General features: G+C 51.8%; 7 protein-coding genes across 7 annotated transcripts; 3 read left to right on the plus strand and 4 right to left on the minus strand.

Annotated features, from left to right (window-relative positions):
* Positions 1-7,105: 7,105 nt before the first annotated feature.
* VFPPC_00724 (glutamate-1-semialdehyde 2,1-aminomutase) lies at positions 7,106-8,580 on the minus strand (the record flags this gene model as incomplete). Its single annotated transcript, XM_018280689.1, has 3 exons — positions 7,106-7,720; positions 7,786-8,278; positions 8,375-8,580. 3 exons carry the CDS (start codon positions 8,578-8,580, stop codon positions 7,106-7,108), a joined length of 1,314 nt encoding a protein of 437 aa, XP_018148949.1.
* Positions 8,581-8,957: 377 nt separating this feature from the next.
* On the plus strand, positions 8,958-9,677 carry VFPPC_12876 (hypothetical protein; the record flags this gene model as incomplete). Its single annotated transcript, XM_018290653.1, has 1 exon — positions 8,958-9,677. The coding sequence occupies one exon, from the start codon at positions 8,958-8,960 to the stop codon at positions 9,675-9,677; it is 720 nt and encodes a 239-aa protein (XP_018148950.1).
* Positions 9,678-10,254: 577 nt separating this feature from the next.
* VFPPC_12877 (serine/threonine-protein kinase cot-1) lies at positions 10,255-12,357 on the minus strand (the record flags this gene model as incomplete). Its single annotated transcript, XM_018290654.1, has 4 exons — positions 10,255-10,555; positions 10,609-11,082; positions 11,143-11,643; positions 11,726-12,357. The coding sequence occupies 4 exons, from the start codon at positions 12,355-12,357 to the stop codon at positions 10,255-10,257; spliced, it is 1,908 nt and encodes a 635-aa protein (XP_018148951.1).
* A 1,440-nt stretch (positions 12,358-13,797) lies between these two features.
* On the plus strand, positions 13,798-14,244 carry VFPPC_15206 (hypothetical protein; the record flags this gene model as incomplete). Its single annotated transcript, XM_018292959.1, has 1 exon — positions 13,798-14,244. The coding sequence occupies one exon, from the start codon at positions 13,798-13,800 to the stop codon at positions 14,242-14,244; it is 447 nt and encodes a 148-aa protein (XP_018148952.1).
* Positions 14,245-14,588: 344 nt separating this feature from the next.
* On the minus strand, positions 14,589-15,278 carry VFPPC_00725 (hypothetical protein; the record flags this gene model as incomplete). The annotated part of the gene is made up of 1 exon (XM_018280690.2): positions 14,589-15,278. The coding sequence occupies one exon, from the start codon at positions 15,276-15,278 to the stop codon at positions 14,589-14,591; it is 690 nt and encodes a 229-aa protein (XP_018148953.2).
* Positions 15,279-15,715: 437 nt separating this feature from the next.
* VFPPC_00726 (mitochondrial import inner membrane translocase subunit tim-54) lies at positions 15,716-17,098 on the plus strand (the record flags this gene model as incomplete). The annotated part of the gene is made up of 1 exon (XM_018280691.1): positions 15,716-17,098. One exon carries the CDS (start codon positions 15,716-15,718, stop codon positions 17,096-17,098), a length of 1,383 nt encoding a protein of 460 aa, XP_018148954.1.
* A 166-nt stretch (positions 17,099-17,264) lies between these two features.
* VFPPC_00727 (NEFA-interacting nuclear protein NIP30) lies at positions 17,265-18,102 on the minus strand (the record flags this gene model as incomplete). The annotated part of the gene is made up of 2 exons (XM_018280692.1): positions 17,265-17,668; positions 17,886-18,102. The coding sequence occupies 2 exons, from the start codon at positions 18,100-18,102 to the stop codon at positions 17,265-17,267; spliced, it is 621 nt and encodes a 206-aa protein (XP_018148955.1).
* Between the last annotated feature and the right edge of the window lie 420 nt (positions 18,103-18,522).

Consider the following 18,522-nt stretch of genomic DNA (forward strand, 5'->3'; position numbering starts at 1 on the left):
GCAACATCAATCCCCTACTCAACGCCTACATCTACAATTATATAAGTTCGCGTTATCGAATGTCACGGACTGGGTCTGAGCTGATTTTCCCTTGCATCCGAGAATTCCTTTTTTTCCCTTCGGCTATGCATTTGCCGCATTCGACAGATGAGATTTACAAACGAGCAAGCTGCCCACAAGCTCCGCTACCGAAAAAGAAAGACAGCGGCAAATAAAAAGCAATGATACGCGAGCTACTAAACCCAATGCTGTTGCATGGTCAGTCCACGTTCAGTTAGCTGATGACATGGGGAACCATTTGGGCCAAGAGCAACGGATTCCTCACATGCCAAGATGCAGGTGGACAAAAAGCAATGATCACGCTATCGTTCAGCCCCTTACAATGGAAACCCAACAGAATTGGAGGAATCGGTCATCGATCATTATCGAAAGACCTTGCTCACAGACTTAATTGCCATCAAGCACATTTTTATGGCAACTTATTTCAAAGAGCTTAGGAGAGGCTGCAGGCGGTGTATGCGTGCCAAATCACGTACCTCTACCACCTGCGCCGTGGTTGGCAGAAGCTCCTTGAGTGGCTTTCCAGATGTGGCTGTAGTGATTAGAAGAGCCAAGCAACACGACAACGGGCCTGAAAGCGGATAACTCGAAGCCGCAGTGCAGGTTGTCGCCGCTTTGCGGTACAGCTAACATGTCTGCCGGAGAATCCGACATGGTTGCTGACGTTTTGCCCAGCAACTTCGAATCCAGATGCATCAGACAACATCTTTCTCAACTCCCGCAAGACGTCGAGTCTGTCACTGGTGCATTTGACCTCGTTTACTTGCAGCGATGTGGCTGTTTCGCAATGGTGAATGGCTGGGGTACAGCTTCGTCTGGCTATTTCCCACCGATGCTCACCTCTTTTGTCAATTCCAGACAGGTTAAATTACAGGCATTTTGGTGCCAGTGCCTGATCAACATTGTCTTAACCAAGACAGTTCGTGACATTCCTATGGCTGCCTCCTTGCACATGATGAGTTCCCACCACACCAAGGTCGTGCAACACGAGCTCGACATCCAATGAACCAAGCTACCGAAACAACCCAGAGAACTGTTTCCTGGCTTGCGACAGGTTGCCATGAACTACACCACATAATCTTGGAACCCCCGCCCCATCAGCCTTGCGTGGAGAAGGGTAGCTTCTATGGACTAGAAGTGGGCACTAGTCCCAATGGCGAAGTTGCAGATGAAGTCCTTCAGTGGTTAAATTCCCGTTTCAACTGATGGCTGACCATAGGGTGGTGGCGGCAGCATATCCTCTGTCAAATGGCAAACACTTTCAAATGAAACGAACACCTGATAATTCTCAGGAAGTTCACAGCATGATGAGAGGTCCGACCGAAAGCGGGCTTCCATTGCAATATGCAGCCTCGGCGCACGGACTTGCTCGCCAACCCAGAAGCGACAGGCAGTTTTGCAGCCCACCCACGTTTATGTACATGGATGCAGCTATGAGAACAGAAATCGCGAACACCTTTAGAATAGTAAAAGGTTATTTTTCGACGTCATGGGACTCCAAGGACCAGGATTCCCTTGGATGCCAACCCTAGCCTGGACGACGTCGCACTACCAAGCTCTGCTCATCAAACAAGAGTCCACTCTCAGATCAAGAAGACCAAGAACGAAGAAAGCTGCATTGTCTGGTCGTTTTCCACAAGAAGGCATAATTTGTTTCAGCTGCTTCTTTGGGGGTGGCTATAATGCGCTGTACCATCATTTTACTTGCCCATCAATTTGACTTACGCACACCACGTCAATGCAGAGCAACTCTTGTCCAGGCACTCCGTACTCCGTACGCCATCAGCAGCGCCGTCCAAGGTCACTGAACGAGTGAAATCTTGCGGGGCCAAGCAGGGGCGAGAGACGGCTTTAACCGCCCAAACCCGTTACAAGTGGCGCCGCCAACAAAACATGGCAAACTGGACTTCTCTGCGACACAGCCATGGAGACTGGGCGGTGGTGTGGAGGAGACGAGGGAAGATGGAGGGGTCCATTGCTGTGGGCTGCTGAGTCGTGGCGGTTTGAAACGGAGCTGCAGAAACATTGTTTTGCGACTTTCACCGCTTCTTGGGCCAAAAAGCACGCAGGTGAAGATTCCGTTTTTGCACCATTCCGGCATCTGCAAGGAACCAGGCACGGACACGTGTTGATGACCTGCCTTTGCCAATATTGTGGACTCTGAGTATTGAGCCTCATAGATCAACAGTTCGGTCGGTCGAGTTGTGAACTGTTGCATTGTAATGCTTTGCGTAACCAGCCGCCTGGGTGATGGGACAAGCGTTTCAACCAGTGGAGGCGACAGACATTCGTTCCCGAGGGCGGCAACTTTGCTGTTGTGTTGCTGGACTGCTGTGCTACGACACCTTTGTGACATGTTGGGCTTGTCATTGACGAAGAACGCGGCATAACAGACGTGGCTGTGATTGTTTCACAGCAAACAGCTTCGACCCTGCTTGCTAGTGGTATTGCACTGTGACATGGATAGCAGATTATATTTTCGGGATTTAAAAAGCAGGTTTGAGACCACTCCCTCTGACAATCAACATCTCGCAAATCCGGAGTTTTGCAGATCTTTCATATCAGCAAAGCTCCTAGTGTCGGGGAGCAGAGGGTAGGGTCGACAACGATTTTCGCTGGATCAGCACTACTTCCCCGCTTTCGTTTCGGTTAGCGTTTAGACCTATGCCATCGACCTTATTGACTTTGCAGTCAGGGGGAAAGTACCGCCTCAGCTAGAGAGGGAGGTTGGCAAGTCTCATTTCATTCAACATTGCGATATTTTCAACAAGTCTTTCACTTTAGGTCTCGGGTTTCAGCTGGGTCCAAGTGGTGGATGTGAATAAATAGAAACTCTAGTGGTATTGGAATGTGAGACATTGGAGAGCTTCATTCAGATGTCGCTAACTCGGATATCCGCCGGAAACGCGGTCCCGGCCAGCAAAGACATTGTCGCGTGTTGCGAGTCCAATTATAGTGATTACAGGCAATCAATGCAAGGCTTTCCGAGACAACAACCAGGGGGGGGGCAAACTTGCACAAGAAAACAAGGCTTTGCGTGAGAAGAAGTTCTTATCGCCCTGCGCAAAAGGTCGCATATACACAGTTGACCCAAATGGCCGAATATTAGATTTCGTCGAGGACTACGGCAGACTCGAGGCTCGAGGTTCGGGTGCGCGGTACACTTGCCAGCAAGCTATCCGTGCCAACTTCCCGTACGGCCCGTCTTCGCCATTCAAAGAAATTGAACGCTGAGAGATATAAACTGTGCCACGCGTTCGACGAAGCAAAAGAACGGCTTGGCAATATTCCGGCCATTCATCCAATACTACTTGAAACAGACTTTGAGAAATCCAGACAATGCCTGTCAGATGTGGTTGTTAGCCAGGTCGCTCCGGGTCATCTTATTTCAGAAAGGCATATCATGACAAATTGCTCATTTTGTGCGAACTCAGGTGGTTTTAGCCAACACAATCTCGGTGGCCTTTCAGAAACGTGCAAATCGAACCAAGCATTCCACCTCTGACGCGAAACTTGCAAGACATAATGTTGGCTGCTCGTCCCATCTCTGGTGCCAGCTTGGGGTCCAGTGGCTGCGCTACCTGCAAGGCTATGAGCAATGTGGTCAGGGGTGTGCTATCCTCGTGACGCTTCAAAAATGGTGGAGCCCGACTTCGAGTTGATGCCGAGATGATACTGGTCTTATCAAAGGTTGCAAGTAGCATCATAGAGTTGCCCCGTTCAGGAAAAATGTCTGGTGAGTTTGAAGAACCATTGTCACTAATTCAAAGACTACACCGCAGTTGTCAATTGTGCGGTGCGTACTCCGTACATGGACCAATGATGGTCTGTTCCGCACGGATATCGTCAATTCAGCTCCCAACATTGCTCTCATTTGCCACCGCCAAAATGTCCGTGCTACCATCGTCCAGCCGTGACGGTTGACCAAGATCGACTAGCTGGGCCAACTCGCGTTCGCCAAGTTTAGTAACCGAATTTTACGACAAGGGTGCCTTTTGTGAGAAGCGACAGCGGTGGTTGGGACTGGTTGAACCTCACCGCAACAGGCTACTATAGTTGCTAGCACCTAAGTTGGTGGCGGGACTGGCTGGAATGTGGTGGGAGAGAGCAGTGTCTGTTTTTGCCCTGCAAACACGACTTTGGAAGGAAAGTTGCACCACTTGGATGAAAATGCAACGTCGGAATATACTCCTTACCTGGGTTGAGCCATGGTGAACCGGTTTTGACCAGCGAATAACACTCAAGAAAACAGAACATCCCAATGTGTGTGCAATTCTCTCCTCCCCCACAGCCTATTGCATTTACAAGCCATCCATTCGCTGAGGGAGAAAAGGGGAGAAAGAAAATGAAGAAGAAAACATTCAAGCTGTTGAATGTTCAGGCTGCTCGGTTTAAATGTGCATTTTCCCACCGCTGGGGCAGTGAACATCATATTTACACCGTCAACGAAACATGATAAGACAATCAGGCAGAGACATGCCCAGAAGCCTGTTGGAATTCATATCATCGCAACTTATGAGCCCTCTGGACCTTGGTTAAGAATTGACCTGCTTGTCCGGTTCTGGTTCTTCAAGGTCGTCTTGAAGGTTCTCGCCTTGTGCCCAGTGGGCTGCAACATGCCACGACGGGCGAGACGCTGTTAAGGTAATCTCCGGGTCCGACAACGCCATGGTATTCGGACTATGCGAATAAAATGAGAAACAAGTACCACATGTGGCGGCGACGGATACGATAAGAAATACGGCATGCGATATGTAAGTCGAGGTGGTGATGTCCACGATCCTCTCACCACAATCGACCGCCGCCGCCGCCGCCGCCGCACCCGCCAGAACTGTGGTTGGGCCAAAGGTCTGTGTGCTTCATACTTTCACTCTCGAATCTGTATTCTGTCTACAACAGGCTAGAGTCTCCGACACCCAAATCCTGATCCGAGATTGATTCGCTGCATGAATGTTTCATCCCGGGCGGTCCCTATAGCATGACTGAGATATGGGGCAGAATGCAAGCATATTCATCTGGACTTTGGGTCGGTGAAGAGTTCTGACCTTGGCAGAGCGTGTGGCCTTGCACCTCGCAGCCGGGATTTCGGCTGGTTGGATTGGAGTTTATTGAGTGTTGGGTCGCGTCCCTGATACTGTGATTGATATCAACCACGCAGTTGCTGAACTCATGCATGAGCAAGGCACGTATCCGAAGGTTTACGGCTGCAGAGTAATTTACAATCACAGAGCAGTAAGTGTGACGTGGCCGCCGAGTACCCAGTGGAATGGTTCAAATTTGACGTGAGTGCAATGGACGAAGTACTCTTACGGCCAAACGCCGGCACGTACCATGAAGTGCACCAACATTCTGGTACTTCGTATCCAGGTCAACCCTCATGGACGACGAGTGCGGCATCAGCGCTAACAGGCCGGAAGAAAGGGGAAGCATGCCGTTTGATTCAAGAAAGGAACAAAAAGCGTTACCAATCGAGGTCTGCCCACCAACTGTTTGCTTCACAGGAGTTTGATGTCGTCTTTCGTTGGTGGTTGGTCAGGATGACATTGTGTTCCGGCGAATCATGGTGGTCAGCCATGTCAGCAAGCCTTGTGTCGGAAAGGCTGGCCAAAATACAAGATTCCGTGCGGTCGCATCGCGCCGGCCATTAGGCACACATTCAGATTCATTTTGGGGGCTACTTTGGGCTATTACAGCCCATCTACATCTACTACTTTCGGTCTTTCATTCAAGCACCAGTCATCATCGTGTTAGTTTGGGCCCAGCCGGACCACATGGGGTGGAGTTTCGTACACGCTTCATCAACTACCGCGTACAGGTATCCACGATGAGCGCAGAAGTGCGTCGGCACGATGAGAACCTGGGCACAAGGCTGAGGATCTTGTTGGTTCGTCCATCTCGCACCAGCACACCCATAGCTCTTGATTTGGGGCTGCGAGTGCCTCTCGAAGTTTGCTAGTGTTATGACCTAGCTCCGGTTGTGCTGTTTGCTGGCCAAAAGCGGACCAGCAGACAATGCCAAGCCAGGCAGTTGGCTCAGGTTCCATTGAAGGCTTCACCAAGTGTTTAACGCCACCTGCGCCCTCAAATCGGTCCTGTTGCTACAAATACAAGACATTTGAATAATTGCGATGATGTTTAATCCCCAAGGGGTTACACAGGGGGAGGGAGATCCATGTAACGGGTGTCAACGTAGCGGTCTTTCAAGAGCGTCAAAGTTGCCCAGGGGTAAATATCTTTTATTGCAACCGGGAATTACTCGAATTGGGCGCATTGAGCGACGGCTGTGTCTTCAATTTGACACAAATGGCGAACAGACAGTTGGTTGTCACGGACAAGGTCGAATTTGTATTAAGGTATGTGGCCAGGTCTTTCTTTTTCATCCGCAGGACTACTCATATTCCAGGACCTTCTTTGGTGGTAAATTTAGCATACGTGGGGGAAACAAGATTAACTTGCTATTACAAAGTATACCAGCGTTGTACATATAGGGTCAGGGTGTGCCGTTGGCCACGACTGTCAAAGTGAGTAGTGGTTGGTCGGGATATTGGGACGCCGAGATGAGCGGAGCCAGATATCCGCATGACTTTTCATCCCTTTCGTGTAATACCAGCAGGGTAGGTGAGTTGATGCCGCATTGATCATCAAGGTGAGGAGTCGTTTGTGCGCGGTGATGAAGTAGTGGCAGCGTTGCTCACCAGGGATGAGCTCATCCATCTCGGTTACCACTCATCCAGGGGAAGATGCATGATCTAGGACTTTCCGTTTCGATTCACTCACGGTGAGGAGCTACATATCGACTCGATTAAGGAGTGAGTGAGTAAATGAAGGCTGGGCTCATACAAGTATAATACACGGCGTATAACAGCAAAGACTCTCACCATGTGGCTGACAAGCTCGCAAGTAAAGTGTTGAGCGCTCACTCTGTACCATTCTCATCATACTGACGTTGTACTTGTGCGTTTGTTGATTATCTTTTGCCTTTGTTCGCCGCTCAAGAGCCAACTCAGTTCATATCTTGCGCGAATCCAACAGATATTGCAAACACCTACCTTGCCCTCGGCTTCAGAAAGGCTGCATTCCTTGAGACAAACTCACTGACAACACCCACAAACCTATCCAACTCACTCTCTGGTGTATCCAAAATCAAAGCAATCAACCCTCGCCTCGCTAACCAAAAACCACTCTCCAGCATTTCCAACCAGAACAACTCCTTCAACTCGGCACTCTCTTCGACATCAGCCGCATCGTGAATATCTTTTTCTCCATACACTGGAAAATGAGCCGTCATGACGGTTCCCAGTCCCGTGAAGCAAAGTATGGTGCCCTTGCTCACATCATTCAGGCGCCTTATAAACTCACTCCCTAGCTGAGTAAACTCATTGGCAACAGATGGCGTATAGATCTGTGTAAGACCAGTATATCCAGTGTGCATGGCAAGAGTGTTGTTGTTAAAAGTGCCAGAATGAGGGAGAGCATCGGGTCTGGAAGGGTCGTACGCAGCCATGATATCTGCTCGGCCACCAAAAGCGCCAAACGTGATGCCGCCGCCAAGCCACTTGCCAAACGTCTTGAGGTCCGGGGTGATACTTCGAATGGACGACAGACCATGGGCAGACATTCGGGATGTCATGACTTCATCTAGGATGAAGAGAACGCCGGCCTAGGGGTAGCGGTGAGTATTCATGAACAAAAGCGACCCATTCATGCATATATGGAATCAAATACCTTCTTGGCAGCCTCTTCAACACCCTTCAAGAAGTCGGGAGTCCCGACAATACAACCTCCAGCCCCTTGCATGCCTTCCATCAGAACCGCTGCCACGCCATCACTCTGAATAGCCCTCGTCGCACTTTCAATGTCGTTGTACTTGGCAACAACCCAATCGTCAACGTCAACATTATTAGCGGCTGGTTTGCCACCGGCGAAACCCAGGACGCCGCCGTGGTATGCACCGCCAAAGACTACAACCTTGCGCTTCTTGGTAAAGTGCCTCGCAGCAGCGAGGGCTTGCAGATTAGCCTCGGTGCCAGAGTTTGTGAAGCGCAATTTCGAAATGTTGAAGCGTGCACATATGGCGCTGGCGAGAGCTTGCTCGGCGGATATGGTGCCGCTGAGGTTGAGACCGACGTTGTGAACGACACTGATGATAGTGTCTTTGATGAGGGGGGACGAGTGGCCGTAGAGGGCAGCGGTGAACTCCCCAGTAAAGTCGGTATATCTTGTTTCTTGTCAGAATGCGATTCGTCCTTGTATGAGTTTGTGAGAGGTGCTGGTTAAGAGCCTCTCTGGTTGAAGGCCATAGTCGCACACTCACATCTTGTCATCTTCAGAGGTGACTTGGTATCCGTGCCCAGCCTTCATGTACAATGGGAATGGGTCCGCATGCAATACTGCTCTTGTATTACCTCCTGGGAGAAATTCCAATGCCTGGGTATGCAGCTTCTTTGATTCGGGGTTCTGCTGGATATATTTGGCTCTGGCTTGTTCCAGTGCCACCTGAAGTCCCTGCTCAGGAGACATGGCCAACGCGACGGTTCGATTCGATTAGCACCTAAATACAACAGACGCAGATTTCAATGAGGTACGACATAAACTACAAGAATTTAAAGCCCATCGATTTGTAAAAGACGGAGTAGATACCCCTCAGATACCACCGAGGAGGAGGAGACTTATACCGGAGCGGCTGCCAGAGGGCGTAACATCCAATTGGTCCAACCCATATCGGCCCCACTTCCAAGCCGGGGGAGGTAATCCACTTCATTTTTCAAACCTCCATCAACATCAACTGCATCACCACATCCGTCCAAGACCACCACCACATCACACATCACGACACTGATCCCCAGCCGGGCAGTTCACCTTTTGGCCTTGGAAACTTTCGAACCCAAACCCCCAAAATGGACTACCAAAACCGCGCGGGCTCCAAATTCGGCGGCGGCGGCGTAGCCTCCCACTCCGCCACCAACGCCGACCGTCGCGAGCGTCTGCGCAAGCTCGCCCTCGAAACAATCGACCTCGACAAAGACCCCTACTTCTTCAAAAACCACGTCGGCTCCTTCGAATGCCGCCTCTGCCTGACGGTCCACCAAAACGACGGCTCCTACCTCGCCCACACCCAGGGCAAAAAGCACCAGACAAATCTCGCCCGCCGCGCGGCCCGCGAACAAAAGGAAGGCAAGGCAAACATCGACCCGGCGACCGGCCTGCCCACCAACGTGGCCGCCTCGTTCGCCGGCGCGAAGCGCAACGCCGTGAAGATCGGGCGACCGGGCTACAAGATCACAAAGATCCGCGACCCCGTCACCAGGCAGCAGGGCCTGCTGTTTCAGCTGCAGTATCCGGAGGCGGCGCCCGACATGAAGCCCAAGTGGCAGGTGATGAATGCGTTTGCGCAGCGCGTCGAGGAGCCGGATAAGAATTTTCAGTATTTGCTCGTGGCGGCGGAGCCGTATGAGACAGTGGGGTTCAAGATTCCCGCGAGGGAGCTGGATAAGCGGGAGGATAGGGGGTTCTGCTTCTGGGACCCGGATGCCAAGGAGTTTTGGATACAGGTTATGTTTATGACGGAGCGGGAGGAGAGGTTTAATGCTGCGCCGGGGTTGGGTGGGAGGAGATGACTGTGATGTGAGGGTAGTTATATTTGGTTGCGTTATTGCAAGGGGACAGTGTTCAAACACGGATACTTTGCGAGATGGTGTGTGGCAGCTGTAGACTGTCAAAGAGAAACCGGGCTGTCGGAGTTCGGAAACATTGTAATTTTATGGGATCAAGGACACAACGGACGAGACGGGCACATATATACCCAGTGAAATAGACTTCATGCTCTTCAGAACCGTGTTTCAAGGCCGTTCAAATCTCAACCGTCCAACGCTGAACTAGCTTCATGCACAGACTCTGCCACAACAACACGCATCCTCGATCCCCATGTAAATCGCTCCTGCACGTCTTGTCCCTGACAAAACACCCCATTACATGATAAAATGCCCTTCATTGATTCTGTATGATGCATGCATATCTGACCACTGAACAAGACAAGCCGACTCTCAAAGCCAGGCCATGTATGTCCCACAACCATGTGCTCTCCTGTTCCGTTCCGTCCCGTCCCGTCACCTCACTCTTTTCGGCCTTCTGTTCTTTTGTCATGTATGTATAGAACCTAAAAATGCGCGCTTAGATGCAAGTAGCCTCCGTCACCTATCGAAAGTTGTTATCGAATCGCTTAAAGGTGTATCCGATGAAAGGCAGGCTCATTTCCGGCGATTCTTCAATCTGGCGGCCCTGTTGCAATGCCTGCGCCTTGAGGACGGTAGCGTTGTCCGTCTGGTCAATCTCGTCGGTGGGGAAGTATGTGGTGTCAATGTTGGATGTCAGACGAGGCTCAAACGGCGCTCGGATACGACGAAGACTGTCGAATTCGACACCACGGAAGAAGGCGTGGTTCTTGATTTCATGGGCACCCCCGCGTCCGAGACGGTTTTCAGTGTTGCAAACCATGCTGCAGGACAGATTAGTAAGGGATTTGAAACAATCAGAGTGAAGCAGACGAACCTTCGGATCAAGTTTTCGGCTTCCACGCCCAGTGTGATGTCATCTGGGAAGTACAGAGTCTGCCTCCAGTTGACAATCTTACGGTAGGTGTCATGGCTATCTTCAGCGCAGAACGGCGGCCAGCCAACCAGACACTCGAACATGATGGTACCCAATGACCACCAATCGCAGTCGAATGAGTATCCATGGCCTGTGAAAATCTCGGGGGCGATGTAATCGGGTGTGCCAACAGTCGAGTAAGCCATGAGCCTTCGCGACCGTCTCCAGTCGTTGATTTGCGATCGATTGCTGACGGTAAGGTTGATCTGGTCAATGGCTACAGAGTTTCTGTCACGGGGACGATTGGATCGTCCTTGCAAAAGCTGCTGGTAATAGTTGTTGTCATGTAATCGGTGGAAGCCCGTGGAAAGACCAAAGTCAGTCAGCTTGACGTGACCACCCCGATCGAGCAGAATGTTGTCAGGCTTGATATCACTATCAGAAGGTTAGCAGCAGGTACAAACACCGAGGCAAGCACGTCACGTAAATACTAACCGATGAATGAAGCCAAGTTTGTGAACTGCCTCGATAGCAAGAACAATTTCGGCTATATAGAATCGAGTGATGTCTTCTGAGAAAATCTCATACTTGATAAGCATAGTCATCAGATCACCACCAGGCAAGAACTCCATGAGCATGTACAAAAAGTACGCGTCCTGGAATGTGGTGTAGAGCTTGACAACCCAGGGGCTATCAGACTCAGCCAGGATGTCACGCTCGGATCGCACGTGAGCGAGCTGGTCCTTTTTGAACATTTCCGTCTTGATCAAGGACTTCATGGCATACACCTTGCCGTCTCCCTTCTTCTGCACCAGCTTGACTTCACCAAAGGCACCCTTGCCAATGATCTTGACGGTATTGTAATTTTCAGGCTTATCCTTGGTTCGCAGGAATCGCAGATACTGTCCCTCCTTGCGGCCAGCAGTCGACCACAGCTGCTCTTTCCTAGTGGCACTCTGTGAGGGGTCTTGAAGCTTTTGCTCCAGCTCGCTTTGCCTGTTAGAGGGTTGTCAGCAGAGTTTCAAGGAGGTGTGCTCGCGGATAGCATAGCATGGGGACGGTGTATATATCAACCTACCTTTGATTGCGCTCACGAGCCCGCTTGACGCTGTCCTTGAAGAAGTCGGTAGCCAACTGTGAGCACTTCTTCTGGTTGCTGTTGGCGTTGGTCCCATAGCGGTCTGGGTTCCTCTCGGGAGCAGCTTGAAACTCGTTCACGGCAGACGAACTTTGCGTAGGCATAGGCGGCGCATTGACATTGGAATAGTTGGTGTAGCCGCCGGGTTGGCTACCAGCAGTTCGTGGGCGTTGCGACGGAGAGGGACCGCGAGGAGCAACTCGTGCGGCACCACCGAGATTCTGGTGGGAGAACTGGTTGGCTAGGCCGACATTGGGATCATTGGTGCCGGGAGTATTTGACCTTGCCTGGTAGTAGCCATTCTGAGCATGAGCATAGTCGTTGTTCACGGCCTGGGCAGGATAACCGGCAGGATAGGCGGCACCAGGCTGGGCAAAGTATCCCTGAGGAGCGTATCCGCCAGCATACTGCTGTTGTTGCGGCTGAAGGCCGCCTTGGGGTTGCTGTGCGTTGGGCGGTGGGAAGACGGGCTGGGGGAATGTCGATGGTGTCGTGGGGTATGCTCGGTCGTTTACTGGGAGGCGGTCATTGTTGCCAAAGTTGAGATGCAAGCGATTGCCGTTGGGGTCCATGGTTGAAGCTGGGAGCTGGAAGAGAAGAGGAGGGGAGGAGGAGGGGAATCAATGGCCACGACGATACCAAGCTGTCTAGACGGGATTGGAGTCGACGTGGACTTGATGGCAGCACGGCAGCGCAGTGTTGGTGGGTGATGATGGACCAAATGTTAAAGTTGGAACCGAGCCTGGCTGTCGAGGGGTAAAGGGGACGAAGGGGCGCATCTGAGACGGTGCGATGTCTGGTGTGATGGTGGACGTGGACTTGGGTGTGGATGAATGTGGATGGCGGATGGCGGTTGGATTTGTGGGCTCAAAGGGGGCACTGAGGGGTTCCGGACAGCGGACAGTGGACGGTGGCACTGGGACATGGACACACTGAACCAAATTGCAGCGGTCTGATGCGCCAGAAAGTTGAATCAAGTATCAGACAGCCACTGGCTGCACTGGAATAGGACTTGGGGATGGGGGCCATCAATTGGTGGGAACACAACGACAACTCGAATTGAGTTTGCGCATCGAGAGCTTGCATCAGACATCACGGGCAGTAATACGACATATTCGTATAATACCGTATCTTGGATTCTCTCGTTTTTATTTCATGCCTCAACTATAATCTGCACCTTACAACCTCCGTATCATGTCCACTCGTGGCCTCACGTGAACCATAACCTCCAAGTCCTACATCCACCCATGGAGCGGAAACGCAGATGCCAATGAATCAACTCCATCCATCAGTCCGCCGAATGCCATCTTCCGAACCCGTCGGTGACTTATCGCTGCTCCATGCTCTGCATGGTCCCCATCTCATCTGCATGCCAATGACAAGCTACTATACGGAAAACTCGAACCGATCTTGCGGCCGGCCTCGCCTTTGCCTTGGTCCTTGACCCTCCTCGCCTTCGACATTGGGCGGTCTGCGAAGCCAGGCCTCTCTTTGGAGCGGAACCCGCAACTTTGCATCGCACGAGCCAAACGACGCCACTCCCATCCCCCATCTACGGCCAGGGGTCGTCTCTGGTGGGGACATGAACATCAAAGAAACATTGAAGGGACTGGACCATCAACACCCGACACTGAACCATTCTGCCATTCTCGCCATACCAGACAGACACGCCGGTGACTGCTCCCCCTACAAGTGAGTCGGTCAATTCATCAAGGGTTGGCCTGCTGGAGCCAGTCATCCAGGGGAGCAGCCGTTGGTGGTTTTTGTCTCACATTCAACTGGGACCGGCGGCACCAGGCGGACATGGCCATTCTACATCAGAGTCAGACAAATACCCGGTTACGCCAAGAGTCAAGTCATGAGTTGAAATGGACAGACCCCCTATTCCAACTCAGCCCTCTTCTGCCTCGTCTGTTTCTCTTATTACCCCAGAAGACCACAAGAGGTAGCCATGTATCAACGGAAGCGGGCCGCGGTTTGCCAAAGTGGGCATCAACCCAGCCCATCCATGCATGATAGTGTTGTCCGCCTTTGCTTTGCTACACCGACTTCCTCCACAATACGAATGGCCATGGGAGACGGAGTGCTCCAAACGCCTTCATTTGCCGAAAAGACATTTCACAGTCTATCATGACAGCCAATTTAAACTCAGGTCCATTCCGCTCCAACCACGTCTGCTGCGATATCTCCTCAAAGACCCGACTAGAGTCCACCCTTGTCCAACGGTTTCAGTCTTAGACTCTCACAATCCATTGGGTCGTACTCCATACGGGGGGATGGTCCTGGTGATGAAATACTCCGTAATAAAGTCGGCATTTCGACACTCTCCCTGCCAGTTTACACAGCCGACAGGGATAACACGTCCCTGGTGCAACCGCTTCTGCTTTGACCTGACCATGGGCCGAGATGAACTCCAATATTTCTCAACGGTGACATCTTACCGCTGTCATCCAATGTAGGGCATTCTACCGTGGCTCGCACGTGCGGACTGCATGGTTAGCTGCAGGGAACGCATGCACATAGGGACCAGTTCGTGATGCAGGCGTTCGAGAAATTGGACAAAAGGACTCCTCCACGTACCCCGTACCCGAGTCACCATTGAGGCAGCTCAGCATACAATCTACGGCAAGATATTTTGTCCCGGCCGGGTTTACACCCATGTTGCAGTAATGCTCCATGATAGGAGATACCCGGTGTGATGTGACGCTTTGGTCTCCCAATTCCTAATACATTCTACACAGCAGTTCAGCAGTCCGTCCTTTACTACAACAAACCCTAGTTTTACAACTCTTCGTCCCGTCTACTACAGTACAATCAATCCCAAAGCAGCAAACACCAAACTAACCGCAACTCCCACCTCAAAACCGCTCCCACTTGAGCCCCCAGACGTAGTCGTCGACGCAGTCGTTTGTTGCGCCCCAGAAGACCCTACATTCCCCGTCATACCCGTAATCATACCACCAACACCGGATCCTGAGGCCGAGGTCGTCTCTGCAGCGGTATTCCCCCCCGTAGCTGTAGCCGAAGTACTTCCCATGCTGCAAGCTTGCCTCGTCGATGTACTGTCCGAAGGAAACGTTGCTGAAAACTCGATTCTCGACCGTATAGGGCGTTTAAACTCTCCACAGTCCAAGACAAACATGACAAAGTCCCCGCCGAGAAGAGGCGTACAAGAACCGTTTCCGTAATCTCCGTACCGCGCATTCGGGATGTAATTTGCAACTCCATCCGTGCAACCACAGTCTTGGTAGAGCAGAAGCGATGGCCGGGTTCCATCAGCGCAGTAGGGCTTCTCCTTGACGAGAAAGGCCCTGCCTGGCTGATCAGGGGATGCGAGGAGGCATTGATCCCGAGGGATGTTGTTTGGCTTTGTTAGAAGACTCTTGGTACAGTCATCGTCGGAGAAGAATTCGATTGAGCCAGCTTGGATGTCTGTTGTGCTGGCTATTGTGAGTAGGCATAGAACCAAGGCGAGGATGGCGAGGCGTGCCATTGTAAGCATCGGAGATCCACAAGCTCAGTCACCAGGTACCGTGCAAAAGTCGCCAGAATCCATCAAACTTGGGAAGTCTGGTAGTATTATTATACTACAGTATTAGCCTATTTAACCTCGTGTTCATGCTCACTCCCATCGTGGCCCGGAAGTACGGCACACAACATGTAGTGTAGTTAGTGCGGCTAGGCTATTCAGAGTCGTGTCTGGTCTGGACCCCGAAATCCCACCCGCTCCCGTAGCTAAATTGGGAGTTTTTCCATTCCGGCCTTATCGCAACGCCAATTTCCTTATCGCACCCATTTTTTTCCAGCCTCACATCCAAACGACAACAGCTCTTTTCTACAACCACGGCCGCGGCGTCAAAACCGCCAAGGGCACAAATCTTTTACCTTTACAGCGGCATTCAAGAGGTAATACACATAGCGACCGTCGAAATGGACAAAGCACAAAATGCCGAAAAGGCACCTCCCGCCGCCTCGGCTGCGCCCAGCCCGCCCCCGAAACCTCGCAACCCGGCCCTCAAAATGCTCGGTCTTCCCGCTCTGCCCAAGAAGCTCCCCTCGCGGAATTGGATGATCTTCTGGGCCATCACCGGCGCCTTCACCACAGCCATCATCTACGACAAGCGCGAGAAGAAGCGTGCGACTGCGAAATGGCGCCGCGCCGTCGAGCCCTTGTCCCGTGAGCTCATTGGCTCTCCGAATGCTCTGCCTCGCAAGCTCACCGTCTATCTGGAGGCACCGCCCGGGGATGGGCTGCGCGTCGCTCAGGATCACTTTATCGAGTATGTGAAGCCGGTGCTGTCGGCATCTGGGCTGGACTGGGAGTTTGTCCAGGGAAGACAGCAGGGTGATGTGCGGGCGGCAGTGGCAGAAAAGATTCGTCGGTCGAGAATGGCGGATGAGCGGCCGGGCGAGGAAGTCCCCAAAACGGATGATTCCATCGTCGAGGATATGAGGAAGAAGATGGGATTGCAGGATTATGAAGGCGTCAAGGGCGACATTGTCATTGGCCGTCATGCCTGGAAGGAATATATGCGTGGGCTACATGAAGGCTGGCTTGGCCCCCTGGATGCACCGCCGTTGCCAGAGCCGGAACCAGCACCGGAACCCACGCCCGTCCCAGAGCCAGTTACCGCCAAGAATGAGTCTGAAGTTGGTGATGAGAAACCCGATGGGAAACCCGATGAGAAACCCAATGAGACAAAGGAGGAGGAGAAGAAGCCATCTCGACCGCCTCAGCCTCGCCCTCACAACACCATCGCCGACTACGAATCCGCCTCTCTCCCCGTACACATCCCCGCTGAATTCTCACCCTCAACACCCATCGCTTTCCCCCACCGCCTAGGCTTCAGCCAGACCTTTGTCCGGCTAGGCCGCTTCCTCAACCGCCGCAAGCTTGCTGACGATATTGGCCGCGAGGTAGCCGCCGTCTGTTTCGCCGCCGCCCGTGGCTACCGTGAGGCAGACGGCCAATTCGAGCAGCAGCTCGTGCTGGAGCAGGAGGAGCGGGACTGGCCCAAGAGCACATGGAAAGAGGAGGAGCCTCCCAAGGACGAGGACAAGAAGGCTGCCACTGAGCCGAAAAAGGAAAGAATCTGGGCGAGCCCCATGGTTGTGGATTCCCGGATCGTGGAGCGCATGAGGCGTTTTGAGATTCAACCCGAGGATGAAGAGCGGGCACGCAGGATTGTCGTTCCGGAGGAGGAGGTTGAGGGTTGGATCAAGGGCAGCCTGAGGAGTGTGTGGAGATGGGGGGCTAGCTCGTGGGATAACAAGCCCAAGGGTCCTAATGTCGGAAACTTGGATGATGATTAAGTGTTGCTCTTGGGAGGGCTCAACAGCGGGCAATTTGTACTATTATATGTATACTGTGCAACCATCAGGTAGAAAGGCGGGCAAATCTAGACGTCACATCGCATCATCTACTCAATATAATTGGAATACTCTCACTTGTCCACCGTTATCCTTGCTTCAATGGCATTTATTCATCGCTGTCTGAGCCATAGTCTACCAGGGCGCTCTTCTTCTCTGGTACCTTGACAGCAGGCTCTTCTTTCTCTGAACTCTTCTCAATTTCAACAGTGTGCACCCTGTCATCAACCTTCTTCTTCACCACCCCCTTCTCCTTGTCTCTATCCCTCCTCTTCCTCTTCCTCCCCACGCCCCAATCTTCCTCTTTGTCCTCTTCAACGACACCCTCGCCACTAGTGCGTCTTTGCCTTTCCCGAAATGACTTCACTCCATCTTCCGTCTCTCTCCTCACCCTCTCCTCCTCCTTTCTCTTCGCAGCGACTACTTCGTCTAGAAACTCAACTTCATCGTCGTCCAGTGCGCGGAACTGGTTGCGTATCTTGTTGGCCTCTTCAAAGGCAGCTTGTTTTGCGGCTACGGGCAAATCAGTACAAGAGCGGCAATACGGAAAATATAGTAAATGAAAACAAATGACATTGCCTGACGGCGAGGACAGGGAATAGCAAACAGCATGAAAGTAGACAACACTAAACAGAATAAAGAAAACGGACAAAAAAGTGGCAATATCAAAGTCGAGGTGAAATAGTATGAAACCCAACAAAGCTAGTAACGCGGTGATCCCAAAAAATACCTTTATTAGCCTGCAAAACATCATATAAACTCCTCTCCTCCCCCGTCGCGGCCTTCAACCTCTCCGCCTCTCTCCTCTTTCGATCATTCTCCAACTCAGCCTGCACGGCCTCCCACTCCGCATTCTTGGCCAGTTGCTCCCGTGGCGCTGCTTCTTTTGCGTCCGGTGACGAATCTGTGGGGTTAATTGTTCCGCCTGATACGAAGCGGTTTGACATGATGGTGGGAGTAGGCTGGAAGGGCTCAAGTCCGTGCCTGGCACGAGGGACGATACCATGCAGAAGGTTCAGGGACCGATGAATGACATTGAGCGATGTATTGGTAGTTGTTCTGACAAGTTGGTCCCCACGCTGGTCTGAGATTTTAGTAGAACTTTACTCCATCAGAGAATGGTGAGTTTGGATGCTTCTCAAACCAGGCATCGCCAACATGGTTGAACGACGCATTCACGAAGCGAGATTGCCAATTCCGAGAATCTGCCGACAGTCTCCATACCAGCACACAATCCTCACTACTCCATCAACTAGCACAAGCACAACTCTTGGGAATCAATCATTGCAGCGATTTCAATATTTTTTATTGCTGTTCATCAGGTTGGCAACTAATGGTACCTATAAGTGCAGTCCTCTCGCGTGACG

The sequence above is a fragment of the Pochonia chlamydosporia genome, chromosome 1, assembly GCF_001653235.2.
Source record: "Pochonia chlamydosporia 170 chromosome 1, whole genome shotgun sequence".
In the NCBI taxonomy this organism is placed as follows: Eukaryota; Fungi; Ascomycota; class Sordariomycetes; order Hypocreales; family Clavicipitaceae; genus Pochonia; species Pochonia chlamydosporia.